General features: G+C 50.2%; 1 protein-coding gene across 1 annotated transcript; it reads right to left on the minus strand.

The window, feature by feature from the left end:
* Positions 1–886: 886 nt before the first annotated feature.
* On the minus strand, positions 887–24,463 carry SLC35D1 (solute carrier family 35 member D1). Its single transcript, XM_083157709.1, has 12 exons — positions 24,257–24,463; positions 19,685–19,718; positions 19,495–19,581; positions 16,452–16,519; positions 9,052–9,123; positions 8,756–8,824; positions 8,023–8,125; positions 6,551–6,643; positions 4,343–4,410; positions 3,972–4,050; positions 3,021–3,103; positions 887–2,637 (listed from the first exon to the last, which is right to left on the minus strand). The coding sequence occupies exons 1-12, from the start codon at positions 24,454–24,456 to the stop codon at positions 2,529–2,531; spliced, it is 1,065 nt and encodes a 354-aa protein (XP_083013835.1). The 5' UTR covers positions 24,457–24,463; the 3' UTR covers positions 887–2,528.
* Between the last annotated feature and the right edge of the window lie 307 nt (positions 24,464–24,770).

The following is a 24,770-nucleotide window of genomic DNA, read 5'->3' on the forward strand; positions in this document are numbered from 1 at the left end:
ACCCCTGGGCTGGGGTTGATAAGAATTTGAGAGACCTGGCGATATTCAAAGAAACCATTATATGTTTATCCCACCTACCTACACAGTGAGTACGGTAGGCATCTTTGATATCTGGATATTTTTACATTGTGTGTCAGCAAAAGATACCTTTATAGGCGTCAAGCTCCTGTATATACAGTGAGTACGGTACGCCATTTTGGACATTATGCAATTACCTTTACCTTGGTATTCTAGCTACTTTCTATCTGCACGGGTGGACCTCATAAAAAGATACCTTTATACACCCTTAACCAGTGAGTTTGGGTACGAATCCCCCCCACTAAGTGTTTCTGTAGAAACACCTCCGTTTATTCTTTTGAAAATTCTAACACGTTTTTTCATATACCTGTTTGCCCTATATCACGAGCAACACATATTTCGAGGGACATACTAGTTCAGCGCCGTCGATACCTTCCTTCTTTGGCACATCAAGTGCCTAATCGTGTGTCCCCCTCCCGGGGAGCTGCAGGGTGAAATCAGGTCCGACTTGTCCCTAGGACAAGTTGGACTAATGTATGGGGGCCTTTACACCAGTAGTGGCTGGACCATTCGCGCTGCTGTATTATCCTGGGGAGTGGGAGACCCAGCAAACAATGAAACCAGTCGTGAAGGTCAATCATCCACCCTAGGTCCAGAAATCACTGCTATCTGTAGTGGCAGATGGAAGAGAGGACACTGGGTGTAACCTTTTATACCAGGCATGTCCAAACTATGGGCCTCCAGCCATTGTGAAACTACTATTAAGAATAACGAGTCATTTGGAATAGTTAAAATGTTAATAAAAAATTTACCCAATTTACTTTGTCATAGCCAGAAGGTAAATACAATTTCCCAGCAAACCACAAGATGTTTTTTTTTTTTTTTAATGTCAAATGATTTGATCTTACATAAAATAGGTACAAATGGCAGATTCATTGATTACTATACAGAGAATAAGGCTTTCTGTACTTCACGGTTTTTCCCCCTATGAATCATCCCCGTTAGCTCACCGTCACATAGGACCATGCGGGAGAAGCCAACCAGGTGACGACTTAATGACCCATTTGTAACAGACAGCTGAATTCTTTGAATACTAATATTTCACATAGAACTGTGAATTTATGGAGGCCAAGGCTGCCCTTTCTGGAGAACAATGACCCTTTATAAAAAATCTTCTCTAAAGCCGTGTACACAGGGCTGCGATAGGGGCTGATATCGCTGGCGACCATATTACCAGTGATGGGAGTGTGCGCCGGCGATAAATCACCAGGTGCGCTCTCCCGTTTTCAGCCCTGTTCTAATGAGCTGATTCTCTCTGCAGCTCCCCCAGCTGTGTTACCCTTTCATCAGCGACCACCTCTGGTTGCTGATGAAAAGGAGATACTGAGCAATATATCTCCCCCGTGTGTACTGGGCTTTAGAGTAGTAACATTTAGATTACTGTTGAACTCGAGATTATTGCCATTACTGAGGTATGAGGTGTACAGTGCCTCAGGTTAGTAGTTCATAGTAAATCTAGGTTGTGTTCAGACTATAAGATTGCAGCCTGAAAAAGGACTATACAATGTGTAGTTACACCAAGAGCGTAATACATACATAGCCTTAATTTACTGGTGCAATTCTGCTTTTACTAATGGCTACATATTCGGCACTGGAACGCTATCTCATGATCATTGGTATGCAAGTAGAGAAAATAATAAGTCCCACATTACTTCTGTTCTCTCAAGACCATGGTTCCTAAACTTGAAAACAGATTTATTAAGCCTGGCGAAGTGATAAAGTTATCACCTATCACTTCACCAGACTTACAAAGCATTCATGGGAAGAATGAATATCACAGGAGATGTATGGTCTATGCCAGGCATGTCCAAACTCCGGCCGTGCAGCTGTTGTGAAACTACACACCCCAGCATCCCTTGCAATAGTTTTAGCATTCCCTAATAGCAACACTGTGGCAAGGCATGATGGGACTTGTAGTTTCACAACAGCTGGAGGGCCATAGTTTGGACATGCCTGGTCTATGCGATAGAAGTGTGCACAATTTACTGAAATTACCAAATATAAGAATTTTGTCCATGGGTGAAATTTAACAGGATGGAGATTGAGAAAGTGAGAGATTTATTAAGAAATCTCCGGGTTTTTTTTTTTTTCTTTTTAAAGCGGCAATCAGAGTAAAGGGTCCAATTTGGATCACAGATTAGGTCACATTTGCTTCCCTCTAACTGCCAATAACCACATCGGTCACTGCGGCGTAGCAAACATCTTTACATGGTTAAAAAAAAATATATCTCCACCGGGTCTTGCGCCAGCATAAAATGTAATGCGTTTGTGAAGTTACAAAAATACTTACTGTACAGCTCCAGAATTAAATAGGTTTTGCTAAAAAAAACGGTTTGGTTCTAAAAATATATATAAAAAAGGCATTAAAGTCAATTAAACAACTGTGCAAATTAGCAATAGCTGTGCATCCACGTTTTGGGCACAGCGCTCGCGGCAGCCCGTATCGGCGCTCAAACCGCTATTTTCCCCTTGATGTCCAGTTTGCCAATAGATTCTGACTGTTTGCTGGTTTGCTCCTCGGTGAAGGTTATATAGGAATATACCAAGCTGCCAGCAATGCTGAAGGGAAGAAAGGGGCAAGAATAAATACAATTATACCTCCCTCTAAACAAAAACTACCTTAACTGCATATTTGGGGTGTAGTCATTTTGGCAACAATGTTAATTTTAGTATTTAGACTTAATATTGCACATCAATAGGTGATATTTAGTCCGTCGACATAGGGTATGTGTTGACAGCAATTATGTCGACACCGTGATGGTAATCAAAACCTTTATATTAAGCTAAATCTTCACATCATGGAGTAAAATTGAGCTTTTGGATTTTTTTTTTTTTTAAATCTAGGTTTAGACGCATCTGACATCACAATTGTTTTAATACATTTGAAGTATTGCTTTAATGTCTGCACCGAATAACAGTAATGTATTTGCCAACTCCCATACCTGATATTTAGCCCTAAGAAGTTTGTCCATGAAAAGATGTAGTCGCCACCAAAGAACATTCCAATGTAGGTTATTAGGATATTCTGGAGTAAAGATAATAAAAAAATATATATATACGGTTAGTGCTGCAAACCATTTAGAAAATTGTAGCAATTTTAATTGTTGTTCGTATGCAGAAGCGCAGCGAGCCGCGTGCATAGAGGGGGGGGACACGGACATCGCACGCTGGTGGATTTCTCTATACTCTTATGACCAAGACTTACTCTGTGCCGCGGGGAGGATGCTGCCGCTGAGGTCAGCGGCCCTCTCAACGGCGGCATGCCACCTGCGTTTTCTGGGGCACTCCCAGATAATGCCAGCATGCTATCCCAAAACGGTCGCTGGCTGTCACTCGACATGCTAGCATCCACCGATGGACAGCGTACCATGCGCAGCCATTCGATCCGCTCTAGTGTCACACAGCTGTAACCGTAATAGTAGGGATTGTCCGCGAGTGCCAGAGCTGCAGCTAGATTTGAATACTGGAAACGTGATCACTTCCGATTGGGGAGAATTGTGCGGCTACGCTGGTTACTGTCACAATCGCACAACTTGTTAAATTTTAATTTCTGTGCTAACCTATCCTAATGGTTATCGGATCAGCGCAAGTGCGTACTAAGCCACTAACCTTATTACTGATGGCGCTAGATAAACGTTCAACCATCAATTCAATGAGACTATGGAAACAGTCCACGGTGTTATCTGCACACGTGGCCCAGAACAGGCGTGCAGTCACAGAAACGTATCGGCCATTCCTGAGCGGTGACTGGTGGGAGCATTTCAGGGCTTGGCAGATATCGGTGTGACCAGCCGCAGAACTGGCAGCTGCAATAGCTCCAGACTTCACATTCATGGAGGCAGCCGCCGTAATGTATAACAAGTGCAACCAGAGATATACAGCCGGGAACTCACCTTAATGCAGCCAACTATTGTAGTTGTGAGGGCAGAGTTATAATGGGTGCACAGGACCGTGGAATACATAAGGATGAACCTGCAAAGACGACAAAATGCAGGTTAGTGGATGGGGCTCCACGTGGACTCCAAATCAGTGTAATGCGTCGCTCGCCACATTTAGAACAACTTTGGAGTTCACATAGAATATATATACAAAACTTCCTCTACTTTGGAGAGGCTGCAATGACGTCCTAACAGCCAGTAGGTGGCGCTACGAGGACGATGACCAAAATATAAACTACCCACAATAAAACTACAAATCATTCAATATGGCATTTTATAGAACACAGGATGTCAATTGTGTGTAATTGTGCACTACAAGAACTTACCCCATCACACAGGAAAGTGTAAACTCAAAGACAAAGTACATGTCGTTCCAGCCTTCAAACGCCACGGCCTGCGGGGTACAAACAGGCATTAGTCACAGCTGGGGGGGTCTAGATGACCTGGTACTTTATTATCTGGGCTCCCATGTTAAATGCACCCCATTTTTTCATACCCCTACTATCCAACTACGCATGGAGTTGATTTTATATAGTGTGGCGAGCGCAGCGAGGGGACGCAGTCTCATAAGAAAAGCGGGAGCCCAGATATTACATAATTACCGATGATCTTTATATAGAAAAGGCTAACATCTCCTCACCTCTATGGAGGTGAAGTACCGACAGTGACCACTAGAGGCCACTCAACAGACCGAATGACTCGTTTGTGTGCTAAAAGCGGTCATAAAAGAAAGTAAAAGCGAGTTTGGCAGGGACACTGATCTTTTTTGAACTGGCTGGATATGGAGGGAGGGAGCTGTGAAGACATATTGGAGGTAGGAGCAGATAGGGACTGGGAGTGGGGCAAAAACAAACAATCACAGCTCAAATTAAAAGTAAAAACTGTCACAGCTCAAAGTGAGAGTACATTGCAGAAGCTGTCATTAGCACGGGCTTTTAAATAGTAAATACAATATTTGAAACAAATCCATTAGTTCCACGATCATATATATTTCCGTCTCTTTGTTGTTATCTGTCAACAAAGATTTTTGTGACAAACTAAAATGTAGTGTTCATTCTAGCACCCGCCATATTTTAAAACCCCCTGCCTGGGGGTGTCGCTGTCTGCTGTGGTGTTTCTAGCACAGGTCTGGTTTGCATATCAGTGATGATATACAGACCCCCCCCCCCCCTCCAATTATACTCTGTATAATATTCGCTATATCTCCCCCTAGTCTGCGCTTTATCCCAGTTACTGCGGCGCCGGAGGTTTATCACATAATTATATGTTGGAATAGACTTAATGACTCAAACTTTCAATTTAACAAATGAGTCTTCCTAGTAATTAGCATGCGCAGAGATTCGGGGAACTATTGACTTGCAAATGAGCAATCTGCTAAAACAAAAAGTCATTAAATATGAAGTCGTGCGGCCATTCTGCGGCGCAGCCAGTGTGGCCGGGAACGTATCGCACTCGGAGATAAGAGACATTAAGGTCACTCAGTTTGCCGAACAGACGTTCTTTGTTTAGTGGTGTGTGCCGCCGTCACTGGCTACACTGTATATTCCATGTCTGATGCCTCCCCCCAATACACACAAGGCCGGCATTCTGCTATCGCTGTACAGGAACTCGTGAGGGGGGGGATGTTCCGTGCAGGAAAACCGTCCGGTGAGCAGACCGCAGTGGCCATGGATCTGTGCTGTACATATTGGAAGACTCTCACATCCGCAGCTTACTTGCCAGGCTTGGAGGCATCATCAATATATAAAAAAAAAAATCTGTATCTGCCAAATATATTGAAATTTAGTGTGGACTTCTGCAGCGCTGAATAAGTCTAGACTTAATGGGCGCTGCGAACAGGAGGGATCTATTAGGTGGTGAAGGTGAATCACCACGTTTGATACATCTGGCCCCTTAATTTCACTTAAATGGTCAACAGACCATATTACCCATTTATGTGGTTTTGCCATTGACAAAAGTAAAATCAGCATCTACAACAGAGTCTAAACAAATATTTACGATTTATCACTTGGTGATTTTGGAAATATTTAGTCGATGACTTAATCTTATACCATCACCAAAGAGCAACAAATTCCCGGCATTAATAAAACAAAACCTTAACAACAACCCAGCTGACCCAGCTGTACCACAGGCAGAGACAGCGGGAGGCCGCCGGCTGCCGCGCCACAGGCAGAGACAGCGGGAGGCCGCCGGCTGCCGCGCCACAGGCAGAGACAGCGGGAGGCTGCCGCCCCACAGGCAGAGAAAGCGGGAGACCGCCGGCTGCCGCGCCACAGGCAGAGCCAGCGGGAGACCGCCGGCTGCCGCGCCACAGGCAGAGCCAGCGGGAGACCGCCGGCTGCCGCGCCACAGGCAGAGACAGCGGGAGACCGACGGCTGCCGCTCTACAAACACAACACAAAAGGGGGGGAATGCCGCTCCACAGACAGACAGCGGGGTGAACGCCAGTATTGTCCATTACAGTACAGGTTCAAAGTCTGCCCTTATGCGACACCTGACCTCCAGGTACAGAGAGTCAATAAGATCGGTCTCACCTTGTCGATGTCCCCGGTGAAGTAAGTGATCGCCAGCGTTGGTATAATCATGAATAACGCATTGTAATACAGCACACCATATTTTCCAAGTTCCTGAAAGGTATAATAGTGCACGTCAGCATCTTCCCCATCAATATACTCCCACAAATCCCCCGGGCAGTCATTCAGGTGCCAATACTACCCTGTTTACTGCCCATCCGGGCACCTGAACAGCAACTGGACATGTGGGCAAGTCTGGTGTGGGGGGTGACTGTGGTGTGAACGGGTGACTGGCGGCAAGATGGAAGCCACAGACCGATCATGAAAGCTCCGGGAGCCAATACCAGCGAAGCGACTCTCGCCAAGTGTCAGGAGATTGTGGTTGACGCACATTACCAGTAATCCAACCGGCTCATACGCCATACAGATTTATTGAGCAGCGTTACGGCCTCCCCCACAGCACCGCTAATCACTACAACATCTGCTAGAGGAGGGAAAGCCGCTTATCCCACCCAGAACTTCCCGAGACCAAGGAGAACAGACGCGGACCCATCTTATACACAGGTCTACATCAAATGGTCATACGCTACCATCCACGCGGTATTGGGAATGGTAACAATACTGAGCGCAGAGATGATGGAGCGAGGCGAGCCATGCATGGAGATGCAGTACACTTATTTGGGGTATGGTCACTAGGCTGACTGTTTAGGTAGACATGCATTGGCCGACCACTGAAGTTTGACAGGGTTGGAAGGTCGACACAAGCTTTAGGTCGACAGTCAAAAGGTCAACATGAGTTTTTTCGTGTTTGTGTGCCGACAGGCGATATTTTATGCTCTACCATCCACTACGGCGTGGTGGGAGAATAGAACAGTGCGCCAAGAGTCGAGGGGCCACGCTACGGTGTCCATGCCGACATCCCGGATCGAAAAAGCGAAAGAACTCATGCCAACTTTTTGACTGTCAATCTTGCCATTGTTGACCTTCCAACCCTGTAGACTTTTTTCAGGTGTCGACCCAGTAACCCATACCCCACCAATTCTTCCACATGCTTAGGTGTCGAGCAAAAAAAAAAAAAATCATGTCCACATAGACCAGTGATGGCTAACCTTGACACTCCAGCTGTTGTTGAACTACACATCCCAGCATGCCCTGCATCAGTTTTGCTATTTGGCCAGGACAAAACGGATGCAGGGCATGCTGGGATGTGTAGTTCAACAACAGCTGGAGTGTCAAGGTTAGCCATCACTGACCTAGATGCTGCCGACACTGATTCATTCCCCTGATGCAGAGACTGGGAGAAGCCAGAGTTCCATCCCTGTATGCCCAGCATATGCTCTGCATTACGGGGGAGGGGGCGCTCGTAAAAAAAGGGTTTACAGGTCTATAAAACCACTTCCTAGTGAACGCCGGCGCCTGTACTGAGAGTGTACACCCCAGGGCGGCTCACCCCCCGGGGCTGCTAGAGGATCACATTCCCGGTGGCTTCTTACCTTAGAGTCCAACTTCTGCTTTACATAAGCACCATTGGCTGCTGTGAGGACGTCGTTCAACAGGATGAATACGTATCCTTCAAGGTCAAAGGCCAGATCAGCGCTAGACACAGGGAGGAGGAAGGGAACCCATCAGCAGACATCGCACACAAGCGCCATGGAAATGAAGCCTCGCTCCAACGCAAATATTGTGACACTTCTACTTCTGTTTATTTAGGCTCTAGATAAAGCTGTACAGTGCCATTGTTTCCTTCTCTGTCCCATTATCTCTACCTTCCACCCATAATCCGTCTTCTTCATCCTGATCAGTAACGTACCCCGCAACAACACAAACTCTTGGGGGGCAGATTTATTAAGCTTGGAGAAGAGATAAACTGGAGATAAAGCGGAGAAAAGGTAAAAGGAGATAAAGCACCAGCCAATCAACTGTGTTTGAAAAAGACAGTTGGGAGTTGATTGGTGCTTTATCTCCTTTTACCTTTTCTCCGCTTTATCTCCAGTTTATCTCTTCTCCAAGCTTAATAAATCTGCCCCTTGGTGTGGTGGGGAGACCGGTTAGTACTAAGAGGATGTCGGAGGTTTCTTGCGGCAGTCAGGACTCACGTTTCTAAAACCGGAAAGTGAGGAGACGGCCGGCTGCCCCCTTATATACAAGATGGGACCTAGATATGTACACAGCATATAGTATATAGCCCTGTAACAGGCTCACACTGAGGATTGTGTTATCACTCACCTGGCAGCAATAAACGCCCCGAGTATCATGGCGAATACGGTCATCTGGACGCTGCGCGAGAACTTCTTCCTGCGCAGAGAAACCATAGAACAAGTCAGGATGTGGCGACTGCAATACACTACATGTGTCTATAATGGGCATGTATTCCCAGGCTCCTCCGCCTGAGTATTTAGTCACCATCTTTATGGTACAACGTGACGCGACCCTTTGGCGTCACAGACCGAAGATGCAGGTGGAGAATAACCAGAAGAACGCTCATATCTCTCGGTACAGGGCTGATACGGAGAGGCACTTACTTTAGCAAGAACCCTTCAGCCATCATTGTAAACAGGATCGAGAAGCGTCGGAGAACGGTGAACATCGGGAGGCTGCAAAACGAAACCGATAAAATGTTACATCCATTGTCCAATCACACGATAGCACAATTCTGCGCAATTTTATGCAAGACAGACCATTATCAACGTGAACTGATCTAACATTACTGGGCGTCGCTACATATAAAGCACTGAAATAAAGTTATTAATAAAAATATATTTTTATCCCTACATTCCTGTGATTTCACTCCTCTCTATACTTTAGCTCCGAGTCAGCCTTCGAGGAAGGATCATACACCCCAATAATACCCTTCTCAACGGAGAAATAACCCTGGGTAAGTGGGAAATGGTCTACACAGGTTTAAGTCTCTGTTTTTTTTTCCCTGGGTTGACCGTTCTGATGGGAGGAGGGACCTGGGTTATATCTAAGGAAGCTCATTTGTCAATTGGATGCGCTAGAGGAGACATAGCAACCGGTCCTGGTGGAGGGCAAAGGGCGGTGGAAACGAAGGCTTGGCGAGTATAACCGGGGTCCAATGAAGAACACAGAGCATTAGCTTATAACATTTCCACCCCTTCTAGATTCTAATCGGTTTCATTATCCTTCCATTGCAGTCTGCGCAGAGGAGATAGATTTCCCCACAATTATCGCCATTCCTTCTGCCCACTGTGGTATAAGCAGGCAGGTACGCTATGGTATAGGTCGTAGCTGTAAGCATTGCTAGACATTAGCTGGGGCATATAATAAGCCTGTGTTACATTCCGGGGACTTCTATGGCTGCAGGAATCCTATACGTCTGCCGAGTAACCAGAAAGCTGCAGAAATTATGACCATGGGAAGCCATTAAACACCATGGGTGACAACAGAGTGACGTCACACACGCAATAAACCGTTCCTGGCAGGGGTCCGCCGCCGCCGTACACTCTGCAGGAGAACCCAGCACTTCCTGGAAGCGGCTGATGTGTCCAACATGTGGCTTTTACGGGGTGTTACCAACAGCGTACGCTCATATACCAGGGAGGAACGCGCCTCAGTGACCAGCAGCGTACGCTCGTATACCAGGGAGGAATGTGCCTCAGTGACCAGCAGCATACCACGCTCATATACCAGGGAGGAACGCACCTCAGTGACCAGCAGAAAACGCTCATATACCAGGGAGGAACGCACCTCAGTGACCAGCAGCGTACGCTCATATACCAGGGAGGAACGCACCTCAGTGACCAGCAGAAAACGCTCATATACCAGGGAGGAACGCATCTCAGTGACCAGCAGCGTACGCTCATATACCAGGGAGGAACGCACCTCAGTGACCAGCAGCACACGCTCATATACCAGGGAGGATCGCACCTCAGTGACCAGCAGCGTACGCTCATATACCAGGGAGGATCGCACCTCAGTGACCAGCAGCGTACGCTCATATACCAGGGAGGAACGCACCTCAGTGACCAGCAGCGTACGCTCATATACCAGGGAGGAACGCACCTCAGTGACCAGCAGCGTACGCTCATATACCAGGGAGGAACGCGCCTCAGTGACCAGCAGCGTACGCTCATATACCAGGGAGGAACGTGCCTCAGTGACCAGCAGCACACCACACTCATATACCAGGGAGGAAAACTCCTCAGTGACCAGCAGTACACCACAGGCATATACCAGGAGCCTCAGTGACCAGCAGCACATCAGGCTCATATACCAGGGAGGAATGCGCCTCAGTGACCAGCAGCACATCACGCTCATATACCAGGAGCCTCAGTGACCAGCAGCACACCACGCTCATATACCAGGGAGGAACGCGCCTCAGTGACCAGCAGCACACGCTCATATACCAGGGAGGAACGCACCTCAGTGACCAGCAGCACACGCTCATATACCAGGGAGGAACGCACCTCAGTGACCAGCAGCACACGCTCATATACCAGGGAGGAACGCACCTCAGTGACCAGCAGCGTACGCTCATATACCAGGGAGGAACGCACCTCAGTGACCAGCAGCATACGCTCATATACCAGGGAGGAACGCACCTCAGTGACCAGCAGCATACGCTCATATACCAGGGAGGAACGCACCTCAGTGACCAGCAGCGTACGCTCATATACCAGGGAGGAACGCACCTCAGTGACCAGCAGCACACGCTCATATACCAGGGAGGAACGCACCTCAGTGACCAGCAGCACACGCTCATATACCAGGGAGGAACGCACCTCAGTGACCAGCAGCGTACGCTCATATACCAGGGAGGAATGCGCCTCAGTGACCAGCAGCAAACGCTCATATACTAGGGAGGAACGTGCCTCAGTGACCAGCAGCACACCACGCTCATATACCAGGAGCCTCAGTGACCAGCAGCACACCACGCTCATATACCAGGAGCCTCAGTGACCAGCAGCACACCACACTCATACACCAGGGAGGAATGCGCCTCAGTGACCAGCAGCACACCACGCTCATATACCAGGGAGGAACGCGCCTCAGTGACCAGCAGCACACTACGCTCATATACCAGGGAGGAATGCGTCTCAGTGACCAGCAGCACACCACGCTCATATACCAGGGAGGAACATGCCTCAGTGACCAGCAGCACACCACGCTCATATACCAGGGAGGAACATGCCTCAGTGACCAGCAGCACACCATGCTCATAAACCAGGGAGGAACGTGCCTCAGTGACCAGCAGCACACCACGCTCATATACCAGGGAGGAACATGCCTCAGTGACCAGCAGCACACCACGCTCATATACCAGGGAGGAACATGCCTCAGTGACCAGCAGCACACCACGCTCATATACCAGGGAGGAATGCGCCTCAGTGACCAGCAGCACACCACGCTCATATACCAGGGAGGAATGCGCCTCAGTGACCAGCAGCACACCACGCTCATATACCAGGGAGGAACATGCCTCAGTGACCAGCAGCACACCACGCTCATATACCAGGGAGGAATGTGTCACAGTGACCAGCAGCACACCACGCTCATATACCAGGGAGGACTGCGCCTCAGTGACCAGCAGCACACCACGCTCATATACCAGGGAGGAACGCACCTCAGTGACCAGCAGCGTACGCTCATATACCAGGGAGGAATGCGCCTCAGTGACCAGCAGCAAACGCTCATATACTAGGGAGGAACGTGCCTCAGTGACCAGCAGCACACCACGCTCATATACCAGGAGCCTCAGTGACCAGCAGCACACCACGCTCATATACCAGGAGCCTCAGTGACCAGCAGCACACCACACTCATACACCAGGGAGGAATGCGCCTCAGTGACCAGCAGCACACCACGCTCATATACCAGGGAGGAACGCGCCTCAGTGACCAGCAGCACACTACGCTCATATACCAGGGAGGAATGCGTCTCAGTGACCAGCAGCACACCACGCTCATATACCAGGGAGGAACATGCCTCAGTGACCAGCAGCACACCACGCTCATATACCAGGGAGGAACATGCCTCAGTGACCAGCAGCACACCATGCTCATAAACCAGGGAGGAACGTGCCTCAGTGACCAGCAGCACACCACGCTCATATACCAGGGAGGAACATGCCTCAGTGACCAGCAGCACACCACGCTCATATACCAGGGAGGAACATGCCTCAGTGACCAGCAGCACACCACGCTCATATACCAGGGAGGAACGCACCTCAGTGACCAGCAGAAAACGCTCATATACCAGGGAGGAACGCATCTCAGTGACCAGCAGCGTACGCTCATATACCAGGGAGGAACGCACCTCAGTGACCAGCAGCACACGCTCATATACCAGGGAGGATCGCACCTCAGTGACCAGCAGCGTACGCTCATATACCAGGGAGGATCGCACCTCAGTGACCAGCAGCGTACGCTCATATACCAGGGAGGAACGCACCTCAGTGACCAGCAGCGTACGCTCATATACCAGGGAGGAACGCACCTCAGTGACCAGCAGCGTACGCTCATATACCAGGGAGGAACGCGCCTCAGTGACCAGCAGCGTACGCTCATATACCAGGGAGGAACGTGCCTCAGTGACCAGCAGCACACCACACTCATATACCAGGGAGGAAAACTCCTCAGTGACCAGCAGTACACCACAGGCATATACCAGGAGCCTCAGTGACCAGCAGCACATCAGGCTCATATACCAGGGAGGAATGCGCCTCAGTGACCAGCAGCACATCACGCTCATATACCAGGAGCCTCAGTGACCAGCAGCACACCACGCTCATATACCAGGGAGGAACGCGCCTCAGTGACCAGCAGCACACGCTCATATACCAGGGAGGAACGCACCTCAGTGACCAGCAGCACACGCTCATATACCAGGGAGGAACGCACCTCAGTGACCAGCAGCACACGCTCATATACCAGGGAGGAACGCACCTCAGTGACCAGCAGCGTACGCTCATATACCAGGGAGGAACGCACCTCAGTGACCAGCAGCATACGCTCATATACCAGGGAGGAACGCACCTCAGTGACCAGCAGCATACGCTCATATACCAGGGAGGAACGCACCTCAGTGACCAGCAGCACACGCTCATATACCAGGGAGGAACGCACCTCAGTGACCAGCAGCACACGCTCATATACCAGGGAGGAACATGCCTCAGTGACCAGCAGCACACCATGCTCATAAACCAGGGAGGAACGTGCCTCAGTGACCAGCAGCACACCACGCTCATATACCAGGGAGGAACATGCCTCAGTGACCAGCAGCACACCACGCTCATATACCAGGGAGGAACATGCCTCAGTGACCAGCAGCACACCACGCTCATATACCAGGGAGGAATGCGCCTCAGTGACCAGCAGCACACCACGCTCATATACCAGGGAGGAATGCGCCTCAGTGACCAGCAGCACACCACGCTCATATACCAGGGAGGAACATGCCTCAGTGACCAGCAGCACACCACGCTCATATACCAGGGAGGAATGTGTCACAGTGACCAGCAGCACACCACGCTCATATACCAGGGAGGACTGCGCCTCAGTGACCAGCAGCACACCACGCTCATATACCAGGGAGGAACGCACCTCAGTGACCAGCAGCGTACGCTCATATACCAGGGAGGAATGCGCCTCAGTGACCAGCAGCAAACGCTCATATACTAGGGAGGAACGTGCCTCAGTGACCAGCAGCACACCACGCTCATATACCAGGAGCCTCAGTGACCAGCAGCACACCACGCTCATATACCAGGAGCCTCAGTGACCAGCAGCACACCACACTCATACACCAGGGAGGAATGCGCCTCAGTGACCAGCAGCACACCACGCTCATATACCAGGGAGGAACGCGCCTCAGTGACCAGCAGCACACTACGCTCATATACCAGGGAGGAATGCGTCTCAGTGACCAGCAGCACACCACGCTCATATACCAGGGAGGAACATGCCTCAGTGACCAGCAGCACACCACGCTCATATACCAGGGAGGAACATGCCTCAGTGACCAGCAGCACACCATGCTCATAAACCAGGGAGGAACGTGCCTCAGTGACCAGCAGCACACCACGCTCATATACCAGGGAGGAACATGCCTCAGTGACCAGCAGCACACCACGCTCATATACCAGGGAGGAACATGCCTCAGTGACCAGCAGCACACCACGCTCATATACCAGGGAGGAATGCGCCTCAGTGACCAGCAGCACACCACGCTCATATACCAGGGAGGAATGCGCCTCAGTGACCAGCAGCACACCACGCTCATATACCAGGGAGGAACATGCCTCAGTGACCAGCAGCACACCACGCTCATATACCAGGGAGGAATGTGTCACAGTGACCAGCAGCACACCACGCTCATATACCAGGGAGGACTGCGCCTCAGTGACCAGCAGCACACCACGTTCATATACCAGGGAGGATTGTGTCACAGTGACCAGCAGCACACCACGCTCATATACCAGGGAGGAATGCGCCTCAGTGACCAGCAGCACACCACGCTCATATACCAGGGAGGACTGCGCCTCAGTGACCAGCAGCACACCACGCTCATATACCAGGGAGGATTGTGTCACAGTGACCAGCAGCACACCACGCTCATATACCAGGGAGGAATGCGCCTCAGTGACCAGCAGCACACCACGCTCATATACCAGGGAGGAATGTGCCTCAGTGACCAGCAGCATACCACGCTCATATACCAGGTGCCTCAGTGACCAGCAGTGCACGCTCATATACCAGGGAGGAATGTGCCTCAGTGACCAGCAACGCATGCTCCTATACCAGGCAGCTGCAGTGGAACCAGCTCTACTGCTACAAGAGCGGTGGATCAGCTATTGTGGATTGGAAGCATTTTGTGGGGTCATGAATGGAGGGGTAATGTAGAGAGGGGTGGACAATATTCCTAAACTCTGTAAAATGGTCACCCATTCACCGTGCAGCCTTCCCTTCCATACATTCATCCCAAAGACACATTACCTCTCTCTACATAGATCTCAGTTAGGGCCAGATGGATCAAGCTTCAAAGAGTGATAAAATGGAGAGTGATAAACAGCCAGCCAATCACCTCCTACTTGTCATTTTTCAAACCCAGCCTGTGATTGGCTGGCTGTTTATCACTCTCCATTTTATCACTTTTTAAAGTTTGATAAATCTGGCTCCTAGAGAGAGATAAAGGGGATCTATGTATGATACGACCAGATGTATCAAGCTTCAAAGAGTGATAAAGTGGACAGTGATAAATAGCCAAAATGTTAATTGAAAGCTGGTGCACAGGTGTAGTCAGTACTAACTATCACATTCCCCAGATCCCCTAGCTGGTGCACAGGAGTAGTCATTACTAACTGTCACATGGCCCATATCACCTAGCTGGTGCACAGGAGTAGTCATTACTAACTGTCACATGGCCCATATCACCTAGCTGGTGCACAGGAGAAGCCATTACTAACTGTCACATTCCCCAGATCACCTAGCTGGTGCACAGGAGTAGTCATTACTAACTATCACATTCCCCAGATCCCCTAGCTGGAGCACAGGTGTAGTCATTACTGTCACATTCCCCAGATCCTCTAGCTGGTGCATAGGTGCAGTCATTACCAACTGTCACATGGCCCAGATCACCTAGCTGGTGCACAGCTGTAGTTATTACTAACTGTCACATTGTCAAACCTGCTGCATCATTCCTACTATAGATCCACAGGTTGCCTGAGACACATGAGCTGTTGGTAGACCTTGAGAACAGGTTTGGCCAGTGCTGCTTTAGCACATGGGAAAGATTTACCATCAGGAAGTCTGCTCTGCACAGGGGAAACCTCCGCCCCCACATCTCCTAGATCTCTGCTTTTTACATACTTATTTATCTTAGGACAACTTTCATGTAACGATCAGAGGGCTGATCCCAAGCCCAGCCCACACAGGAGGAGAGGCATTTAGTGCCTCAAACTCACTTGAGTTTCTTTGTGCTGAACAGACCGGTTATTTGATTTCCGAAGTATAACAGAGGTAGCGGAAAGGTCTGGAAGAAAACAGAAACGTTACTTGGAGGTCGCTTTTCACCAACAACATAGATATCAGACCAAAAAAACAGATCCATTAATGTAAACCTAAGACAGTCAGTGTGTGAGCGACAGGGGGGGATTACACGTACACCCCCCACCTACACCTAGTCTGTTGTTAGACTGGTCGCACTGGTTTTGAGGCCTCTCATGCAATAGGTAAGGTTAGAATGTGATGCAACAGGCATGGGGGCTGCACAGAGAATCGCGGCTCCGAGCTCACATTCTTTCCAGTCATTTAATACGTAAAGACTTCAACTTCTGTGCTATATTTATCAAAGGATGAGGATTCCGAATAATCCCGGCTTTGTGGCCACTCCCGTTACACACTCCCAACCAGCCTGGCTGAGAAGAGACTTCACTGCGTCCCAATGTGAGCAAACCCTCCCCCCCCCTCCCCATAAAAGGTTAAGACCAGAGAGACACCTGGTTCAGACTAGGGCCCTTATTCTGGTTCGCTCGCAAAGGCAAATTCCTTCTCAAATGGACAAAACCATGTGCACTGCAGGTGGGGCAGATGTTACGTGTGCAGAGAGAGTTAGATTTGTGTGGGGTTTTACTTCAAAGTGAGATTTATATTGCAGTGTAAAAATAAAGCAGCCAGTATTTACCCTGCACAGAAACAAATAACTCACCCAAATCTAATTATCTGTGCACATGTTACATCTGCCCCACCTGCAGTGCACATGGTTTTGTCCATTCGAGAAGGAATTTGCCTTTGCGTGTGAACCAGAATAAGGGCCTAGATCTTAGGAAGCACCCGGCCAACTCAGGTCATGTACAAAAATGTACTCTGTGAGGTCGACAAATTATTATTATGCCTCGTTGTGCCTGACACGTCAGCGCAAGGAGGGGACTGGCGGAGAGAGTGTGTTGGGGGGCTTCAAACTGTTACGGCATATATGATAGACAATGTCTACGTCGACAATCTCTAGGTTGATCACTAATGGTCGATAGTGCCTAGGACACCCAAGAATGGCCAACATACTCTAGGTTGACAAAAAAAAAAAAAGGTTGACAGCAGGTTTCGGTCGACTTGAACATGGTCGACACTGAAAAGGTTGACAAGTTTTTTTCACAATTTTCTTGGTGTCTGTCAACACCGTACGTGTGTGCCACTGCGCTGGCCTTCTATTATAATCTAACTCTACGCCCACTTGGCGGGTAACATATGAACAAAGTCTGTTGTAAAAAAACTCAGTATCGATCATGTTTGTGTCGACCATTAGTGACCGACCTAGAGATTGTCGACGCAAGGACTGGATAGCCTCCAAACTAGAGGGTATGTTCCCAGGTGCATGCGGTCCTGCAGCGGATTTGCAGAGAATACACAAGGCTGTTTGTAAGTTAATGAGTGGGATCATTGGAAACACATGCGGGGCCTACACAGCAATAACGTAATTATGGTAGGGTGGGAATAAGTGCAGGCTCACTGTGGCCCCATTGGAGGACACTACGGGGGGGGGGGGGGGCACTTAGCATAACAGAACAGGCGGATCACAGAAACTGTTGTTCATTTGCATAGAAGGGAACAAACATTTCTGTCCTGCAGAACAGGCCCCCTGCAGAGGTTTACATGGGTCAGGCTAGTACATTTCTGTCCTGCAGAGGTTTACATAGGTCAGGCTGGTACTGAGCAGTACCACTGGAGGCTCCCGCACAGGATGCAGGCTTTGGGGACATGTACTTTAGGACAGACGTTCCCTCCCCATCAGCTGCAGATAGAATTTATTACAGATAAGCATCAGTCAACTACCAGATCTGTAGCAGTTCTATGCCAGTGATCAACCACAGCGCGGGAGGACGAGACCCCAGGACACAGGGGCCCCACAGTGCGGGAGGAAGAGACCCCAGGACACAGGGGCCCAACAGTGTGGGAGGACGAGACCCCAGGACACAGGGGCCCCACAGTACGGGAGGACGAGACCCCAGCACTGGGGAACACTTTGCCCCTTTAACAAGGGACCGTTGTCCTCTGGAGCAGGCAGATTACAACCAGCTGAGATAGGAGTAACCTCAAAGTCTCCAACTGCTGATTACAGATCACTCTTCTATTATATCCCGTAAACTGGCAGTTGTGGGCAACCTCTACTTTATCTCTCTCTCCAAGATTTGATAAAACTCCCTGATAAGTTATCGCTGTACAGTTCAGAAGCGGGCACCAGACCCAAAGGGGTGACAATAGACCAACCAGGGACAGAGGTTATGGAACACGCCCTTGCACTGGGGACAAAGCCATACTGTATGTCAGTTTACCGAACAGAAGAGATAATATAACCCTCAACCTCCAATCAAATGGCAGATCTGATCAAAACAATCAGTTGCACGTCCTATAAAAAGGCTGGGGGGAGAGATTTACCAAAGTTTGGAGAGAGATACTGTATAGTGGAGATAATCCACTTTATCTCTCTCTCTGGGCGAGATGTTCTAAGCCTCGAATAGTGATAAACTAGAGAGTGATGAATCACCAAACAATAAGCTCCTACCTGTCATTTTTCAAACCCAGCCTGTAACATGACAGTTAGGATCTGATTGGCTGGTGATTTATCACTCTCCATTTTATCACTTTTCAAGCTTAGTAGTGTTCATTCTAGCACCCGCCATCTTTGAAAACAAATGCAGTTCCTCTTCCCTGCCTGGGGTGTCGCTGTCTGCTGTGGTGTTTCTAGCACAAGTCTGGTTTGCACATCAGTGCTGATATACAGTCCACACTGTGCTAGAAGCACCACAGCAGACCGCGACACCCCAGGCAGGGAAGAGGAATTGCATGGGTTTTCTAAGATGGTGGGTGCTAGAATGAACACTACTTAGTCCATCTGGCCCTGTACCTAGTGTGGTATCTACAGTTGTATCCGCTTGCACCTCACTGCTATACATAATTAACTCTTAACATTCCGCAGGACAGCAAAGCGGCGGCCAGGACACTCAGACGTACCTTTCGAGGTATGTGCCTGTCAAAATCCGGGAAATGTACCACCCTCAGTGCCTTTCCCACCCAGAGTACAACCACCGTCGCCAGCATCTGCAAGAAACACAAGAGCCGTCAGTGTTAGCTGCGTCCCGGCACTGCTGCGTCATGGGGACGTGCACAGGGGGGGGGGGGGGGGGGGGGAAATCTTACTGACCTGGCCAAGTCCAACACATAGTGAGGAGGGAAACCTGCAAGAGAACAAAGCGTCATTATTTCTGTCTGATCAGCCAGCGCTGCACACGTGTGCTGGGGGGAGCTGGCTGCTGCTGCCAGTATGTAGGGTCAGATCACATCTGTTTTACAGCGCAGTGCCATAATAGCTGGAACACGAGTGTGCAGGTTTATAGGGTCTGGAATGTGACAGTCGCTTGGGTTACATTTTTAGCATTTACAGTGTCGATATTGCTGCCTCACAGTACTGCGGTCTTGAGTTTAATTCCCACAAAGCTCCTTAAGTGTAGAGTTTGTATGTTCTCTCCTGGTCTGCATGGGTTTACTCCCACTTATCTCGCAGTAGTGCTAGGTCATGAGTTCTAAGCAGAAGAAACAAGTAACCCTGATGTGCATGCGTGTGTGTGTTTGGTAGGCAGTATAGGGTGTAAGCTCCACTGGGACAGGGACAGAAGTGAATTACTAAATACAGTGTTGCATGGCTTCCCCATTAGTGCTGGTATCATTGGAACATGAGGATTAATAGTATAGACCAGGCGTAGGAAACCTGAGGCTCTCCAGCTAATGTGCGACTACAAGTCCCAGCATGCCTTGCTAAAGTTTTGCATTAGGGAGTGCAAAAACTGGCACGGCATGCTGGGACTTGTAGTTTCATAACAGCTGGGGGGCCTCAGGTTGCCTACGCCTGGTACAGACCATTGGATGGAACCTCTGCTACAGGTCACTTGCATAGAGAAGCCTGGAGGAGGCGCTGCAGTGCAAACCTCACCTCAAATGAGTCTGGAAAGCAGATTTAAGGCCCCCAAACACTGAGCCGATTTTGATGAATCGGGTCGTCAAATCAGCCCACTCTGATCGGTCCTGTGTGCATTAGGCCTGAGTCAGTGGTCAGACCTGCTGGCTGTCCGACCACCTGACCTCGGACCACCCTCCCGGCAGCGGGATCCATCACAAAAAATTGTGATGGATCGCATACGTCTGTCACCCAGGGAGGTCACGGGCGGCCCACGGGGCAAAGGCTGGCCGTATCGCAGAGTATAATTTGGCCACAGTGTATGGCCACCTTTACTCTGAAGCGACAGGGGTTACATAGGAGCGGACATCTGCAATGCCAACAGGGGTCTCATTTTGCAGAGCCCCATTACTAACATGCAATATAAGGGGCGATTTATAGTCGGGTCTGTGTACACGGCGGGTTATCTCTGCGCCAGTTTAGAGTAGAGGCCAAATAATACGTAGAACCTGATTGGTTGCTAGAGGCAAAATATTTATCTTCTAAAAACTGACACTTTAGTAAATTTAGCCCCAGGTCTCATCCTATAATAATAAAGACCACAATGTTCAAGGTGAGAGGGCAATTCCATTACAAGAAGTGCTGGAATTCTGATTGATGGCTGGGTTAGGGGGGGGGTACTAACTGGGGGGAGGATCAGCAACTGGTTCAGGGAATAAACTATCCACCGCAGCTCAAATGTGTGTAAGTCTGACCCTAGCGGTAATCTGCGACAGAGGGCGGCTGATCAAGGCTGACGTCACACCCACCCTTCAAATGTCTGGGCACGCCTGTGGTTTTTTTTTTAAAGACACTCCCTGAAAAAAAGCGCCAACTTCCTGGCAGTCACCCTGCCAGCTTTATGCACAATATCTTGCGCATGCGTGCCATTTGCTCCTCAGCGATCAACTCTGAATCAGGCCCCATAATTATTACGTATGTCCCCGCTGAGTTCTCCCACCAACAGTCTGACGACAAGGCCTCGGGCTGACCACAAGCTCGGACCCACCTAGTGTAATATTCCCAAACCATCGTCATGGAATACAATAATATCTCAATATACGGATCACAGTCAACAGGTCGACACAATAATAATAAAAGTTACAAAATGTTGACATGTTACTGGTCGACGTGAAATTTACATTTTTCATTTTTGAGGACTTTCCTACTTTAACATCCACGTGGATGCAATCAGGAATGTGGGCCGAGTGTAGAGGAAGCAGAGCTCATGTCAAACCTTTCATGTGTCGATCATTTGCATGTCAACCTTTTTTTTGGATATAGCCAGATGTTGGGTGACATTTTATTCAATTTTTTTCATTTCCGACGGGAAACTACAAAAACTAAATATTGTGTTCATTCTGGCACCCGCTATCTTTGAAAACCTATGTAGTTCCTCTTCCCTGCCTGGGTTGTCGCTGCCTGATGTAGTGCTTCTAGCACAGTGTGGTCTGTATATCAGCACTAATATGCAAACCAGACCTGTGCTAGAAACGTCACAGCAGACAGCAACACCCCAGGCAGGGAAGAGGAACTTCATGAGTTTTCAAAGATAGCGGAACGCACTCCATCGCTCCATTAGACTCTCCCGACCTTGCAAAGCTTCAAACGGGCACTGAAAACTCACCTATTCATCAAAGCGTACCCTTCCACTGCATAAACCAGCTGGTTCTCCGACCCCTTGCCTGTTTACATCCTGTATCTAACCACCACCCCCTCGCTTGCACCTCTTGTAATCTGTCTGTCTCCCCTTCCTACTAGATTGTAAGCTCCTCCGAGCAGGGCCCTCTTCCCTCCTGTTGTCAAAGCCCTCTTCTCTTCACATGTCACTCACAGCTCTCCTATACTCCAACACTCAGTGACCATCTTTGTCCGCATACTCATCTCCATCATTGGCCTCAAGCCTCTAGTTGTATGTTGATTGAGTCCTCACTACTTATATTTATATTTAAGCTGTAATGTGGAGATAATCCTTGTGCCCACCAGACATAGGGCCCTATGCGTGCAAACACCCAGGCTCTCAGAGTACAACCACCCTGTACAGAGAGACACAACAAGTCACAGGAACACCACAGCCTATGCATGATGACCGTATATCAGATGCATCAGCTGTCCCATGGCAGACAGGAGCAGAGGCACCATGGGGGGTGCCCCCCTAATCAGTACATAAATAGCAGCAGCTGGTTACATTACAGCTAATAATGTGTGAGCACAGCATCAATATAGCAGCACAATAATAGCAGCTTAATGCAATATGATCATGGAGTGATGGGCATACTGCGGGCACGTCAGGCCAGTGATGGGTATACTGCGGGGAGCCTGAGGGAATATCAAGAAAGGTATGGGTATACTGTAGGGATCCTGCGGGCCGCATCAGGGCAGGGATGGGTATACTGTGGGCGCATCAGGGCAAGGATGGGTATACTGTAGGGATCCTGCAGGCCACATCAGGGCAGGGATGGGTATATTGTAGGGATCCTGCGGGCTACGTCAGGGCAGTAATGGGTATACTGTAGGGATTCTGCGGGCCACGTCAGGGCAGTGATGGGTATACTATAGGGATCCTGGAAGCCACGTCAGGGCAGTGATGGGTATACTGTAGGGATCTTGCTGTCGTATCAGTGAGTGATGGGTGTAATGCTGGGATTCCCCCATGGGATAACTGACACATCAGGGGTGTTATAAGGCAGGGAGTGCAGGCTGGGGAGGCAGGCAGAGGGGTGCAGGCAGAGGGGTGCAGGCAGAGGGGTGCAGGCTGGGGAGGCAGGCAGAGGAGTGCAGGCTGGGGAGGCAGGCAGAGGGGTGCCGGCTGGGGAGGCAGGCAGAGGGGTGCAGGCTAGGGAGGCAGGCAGAGGGGTGCAGGCGGGGAGGCAGGCAGAGGGGTGCAGGCGGGGAGGCAGGCAGAGGGGTGCAGGCTGGGGAGGCAGGCAGAGGGGTGCAGGCTGGGGAGGCAGGCAGAGGAGTGCAGGCTGGGGAGGCAGGCAGAGGGGTGCCGGCTGGGGAGGCAGGCAGAGGGGTGCAGGCTAGGGAGGCAGGCAGAGGGGTGCAGGCGGGGAGGCAGGCAGAGGGGTGCAGGCGGGGAGGCAGGCAGAGGGGTGCAGGCTGGGGAGGCAGGCAGAGGGGTGCAGGCTGGGGAGGCAGGCAGAGGGGTGCAGGCTGGGGAGGCAGGCAGAGGGGTGCAGGCTGGGGAGGCAGGCAGAGGGGTGCAGGCTGGGGAGGCAGGCAGAGGGGTGCAGGCAGAGGGGTGCAGGCTGGGGAGGCAGGCAGAGGGGTGCAGGCTGGGAGGCAGGCAGAGGGGTGCAAGCTGGGGAGGCAGGCAGAGGGGTGCAGGCAGTGGGTGCAACAGGAGATACAGGGTAAAGGCCCCAGCCACTAGTCAGATCTGGCCTGTTTTCGTCAGATTCAGATGGATCAGACCGATCTTAAGAAAATAGCCAAATATGGAGCTTCCTCAGATCAGATGTGCGGCTGAGCCCCAGATCCATCTGATGTACAGCGGTCAGGGGTCTATCACAGCATTGACCATCTGTATCTGCGGTGACTAGAGTGACAATTAGCCCAGGGTCAGATCAGATTCCTGGGAGAGTTCAGGGGAAACCCGAAGAGATCTGTAGCTATGGCTATGGCTGTGCAGTGAATGAATGACCCAGTGTAGCGCATCCCCGGGGAGTCGGCCAGCATCACACACATCCCCCGGCCGGCATCCCGCCCCTCCTCACACTGGACTCTGTCCCCGGCTTCCGCTCCTCCTCCCTCCCGCACCATGGACTCTGTCCCCGGTACCTGTGGCCGCTCAGGACGCTCTTGTTCACCACGACGATTAGGAAGGAGCTGATGCCGTAGAAGACAGCCGACAGCAGCTTGACGAGTACGGTCATCGCTTCGGCCTCCGTCCCCAGCGCCTCATCCCTGTGTGCTGGGGGCCGCGGCGGGGCGGCCGCTTCTCTAGCCCGAGCATGCTGACGTCTGCCTACTTCCGCCATGCCTAGGGAGGGGGCGTGTCTGAGGGCAGCAAGCCAATCGCACGACACAGGGCGGTGGTGGGCGTGGCGATTAAGTCAGTGGGCGTAGATGTGACTGTGAAGAGGCCGTGAGGTGGGCGGGCATTCACTGTACAACGCCCCTCCCCGTGTTTAAAGCTAGTTAGTAGTTACCCTGTTCCTCCTGTCCTATTGTATATAGTGAGAGATTGGGGAGCTGAGGGGGAGGGCAGCTGTGCCGGTCTCACCCACCTTCCCTGTGGCCTCTCATCTGCTGCTGTGGCTGCTGCAGGCTCCAAGTCACTTTGGGTGTGGAG

The sequence above is a fragment of the Crinia signifera genome, chromosome 8 (genome assembly GCF_055691185.1).
Source record: "Crinia signifera chromosome 8, ASM5569118v1, whole genome shotgun sequence".
In the NCBI taxonomy this organism is placed as follows: Eukaryota; Metazoa; Chordata; class Amphibia; order Anura; family Myobatrachidae; genus Crinia; species Crinia signifera.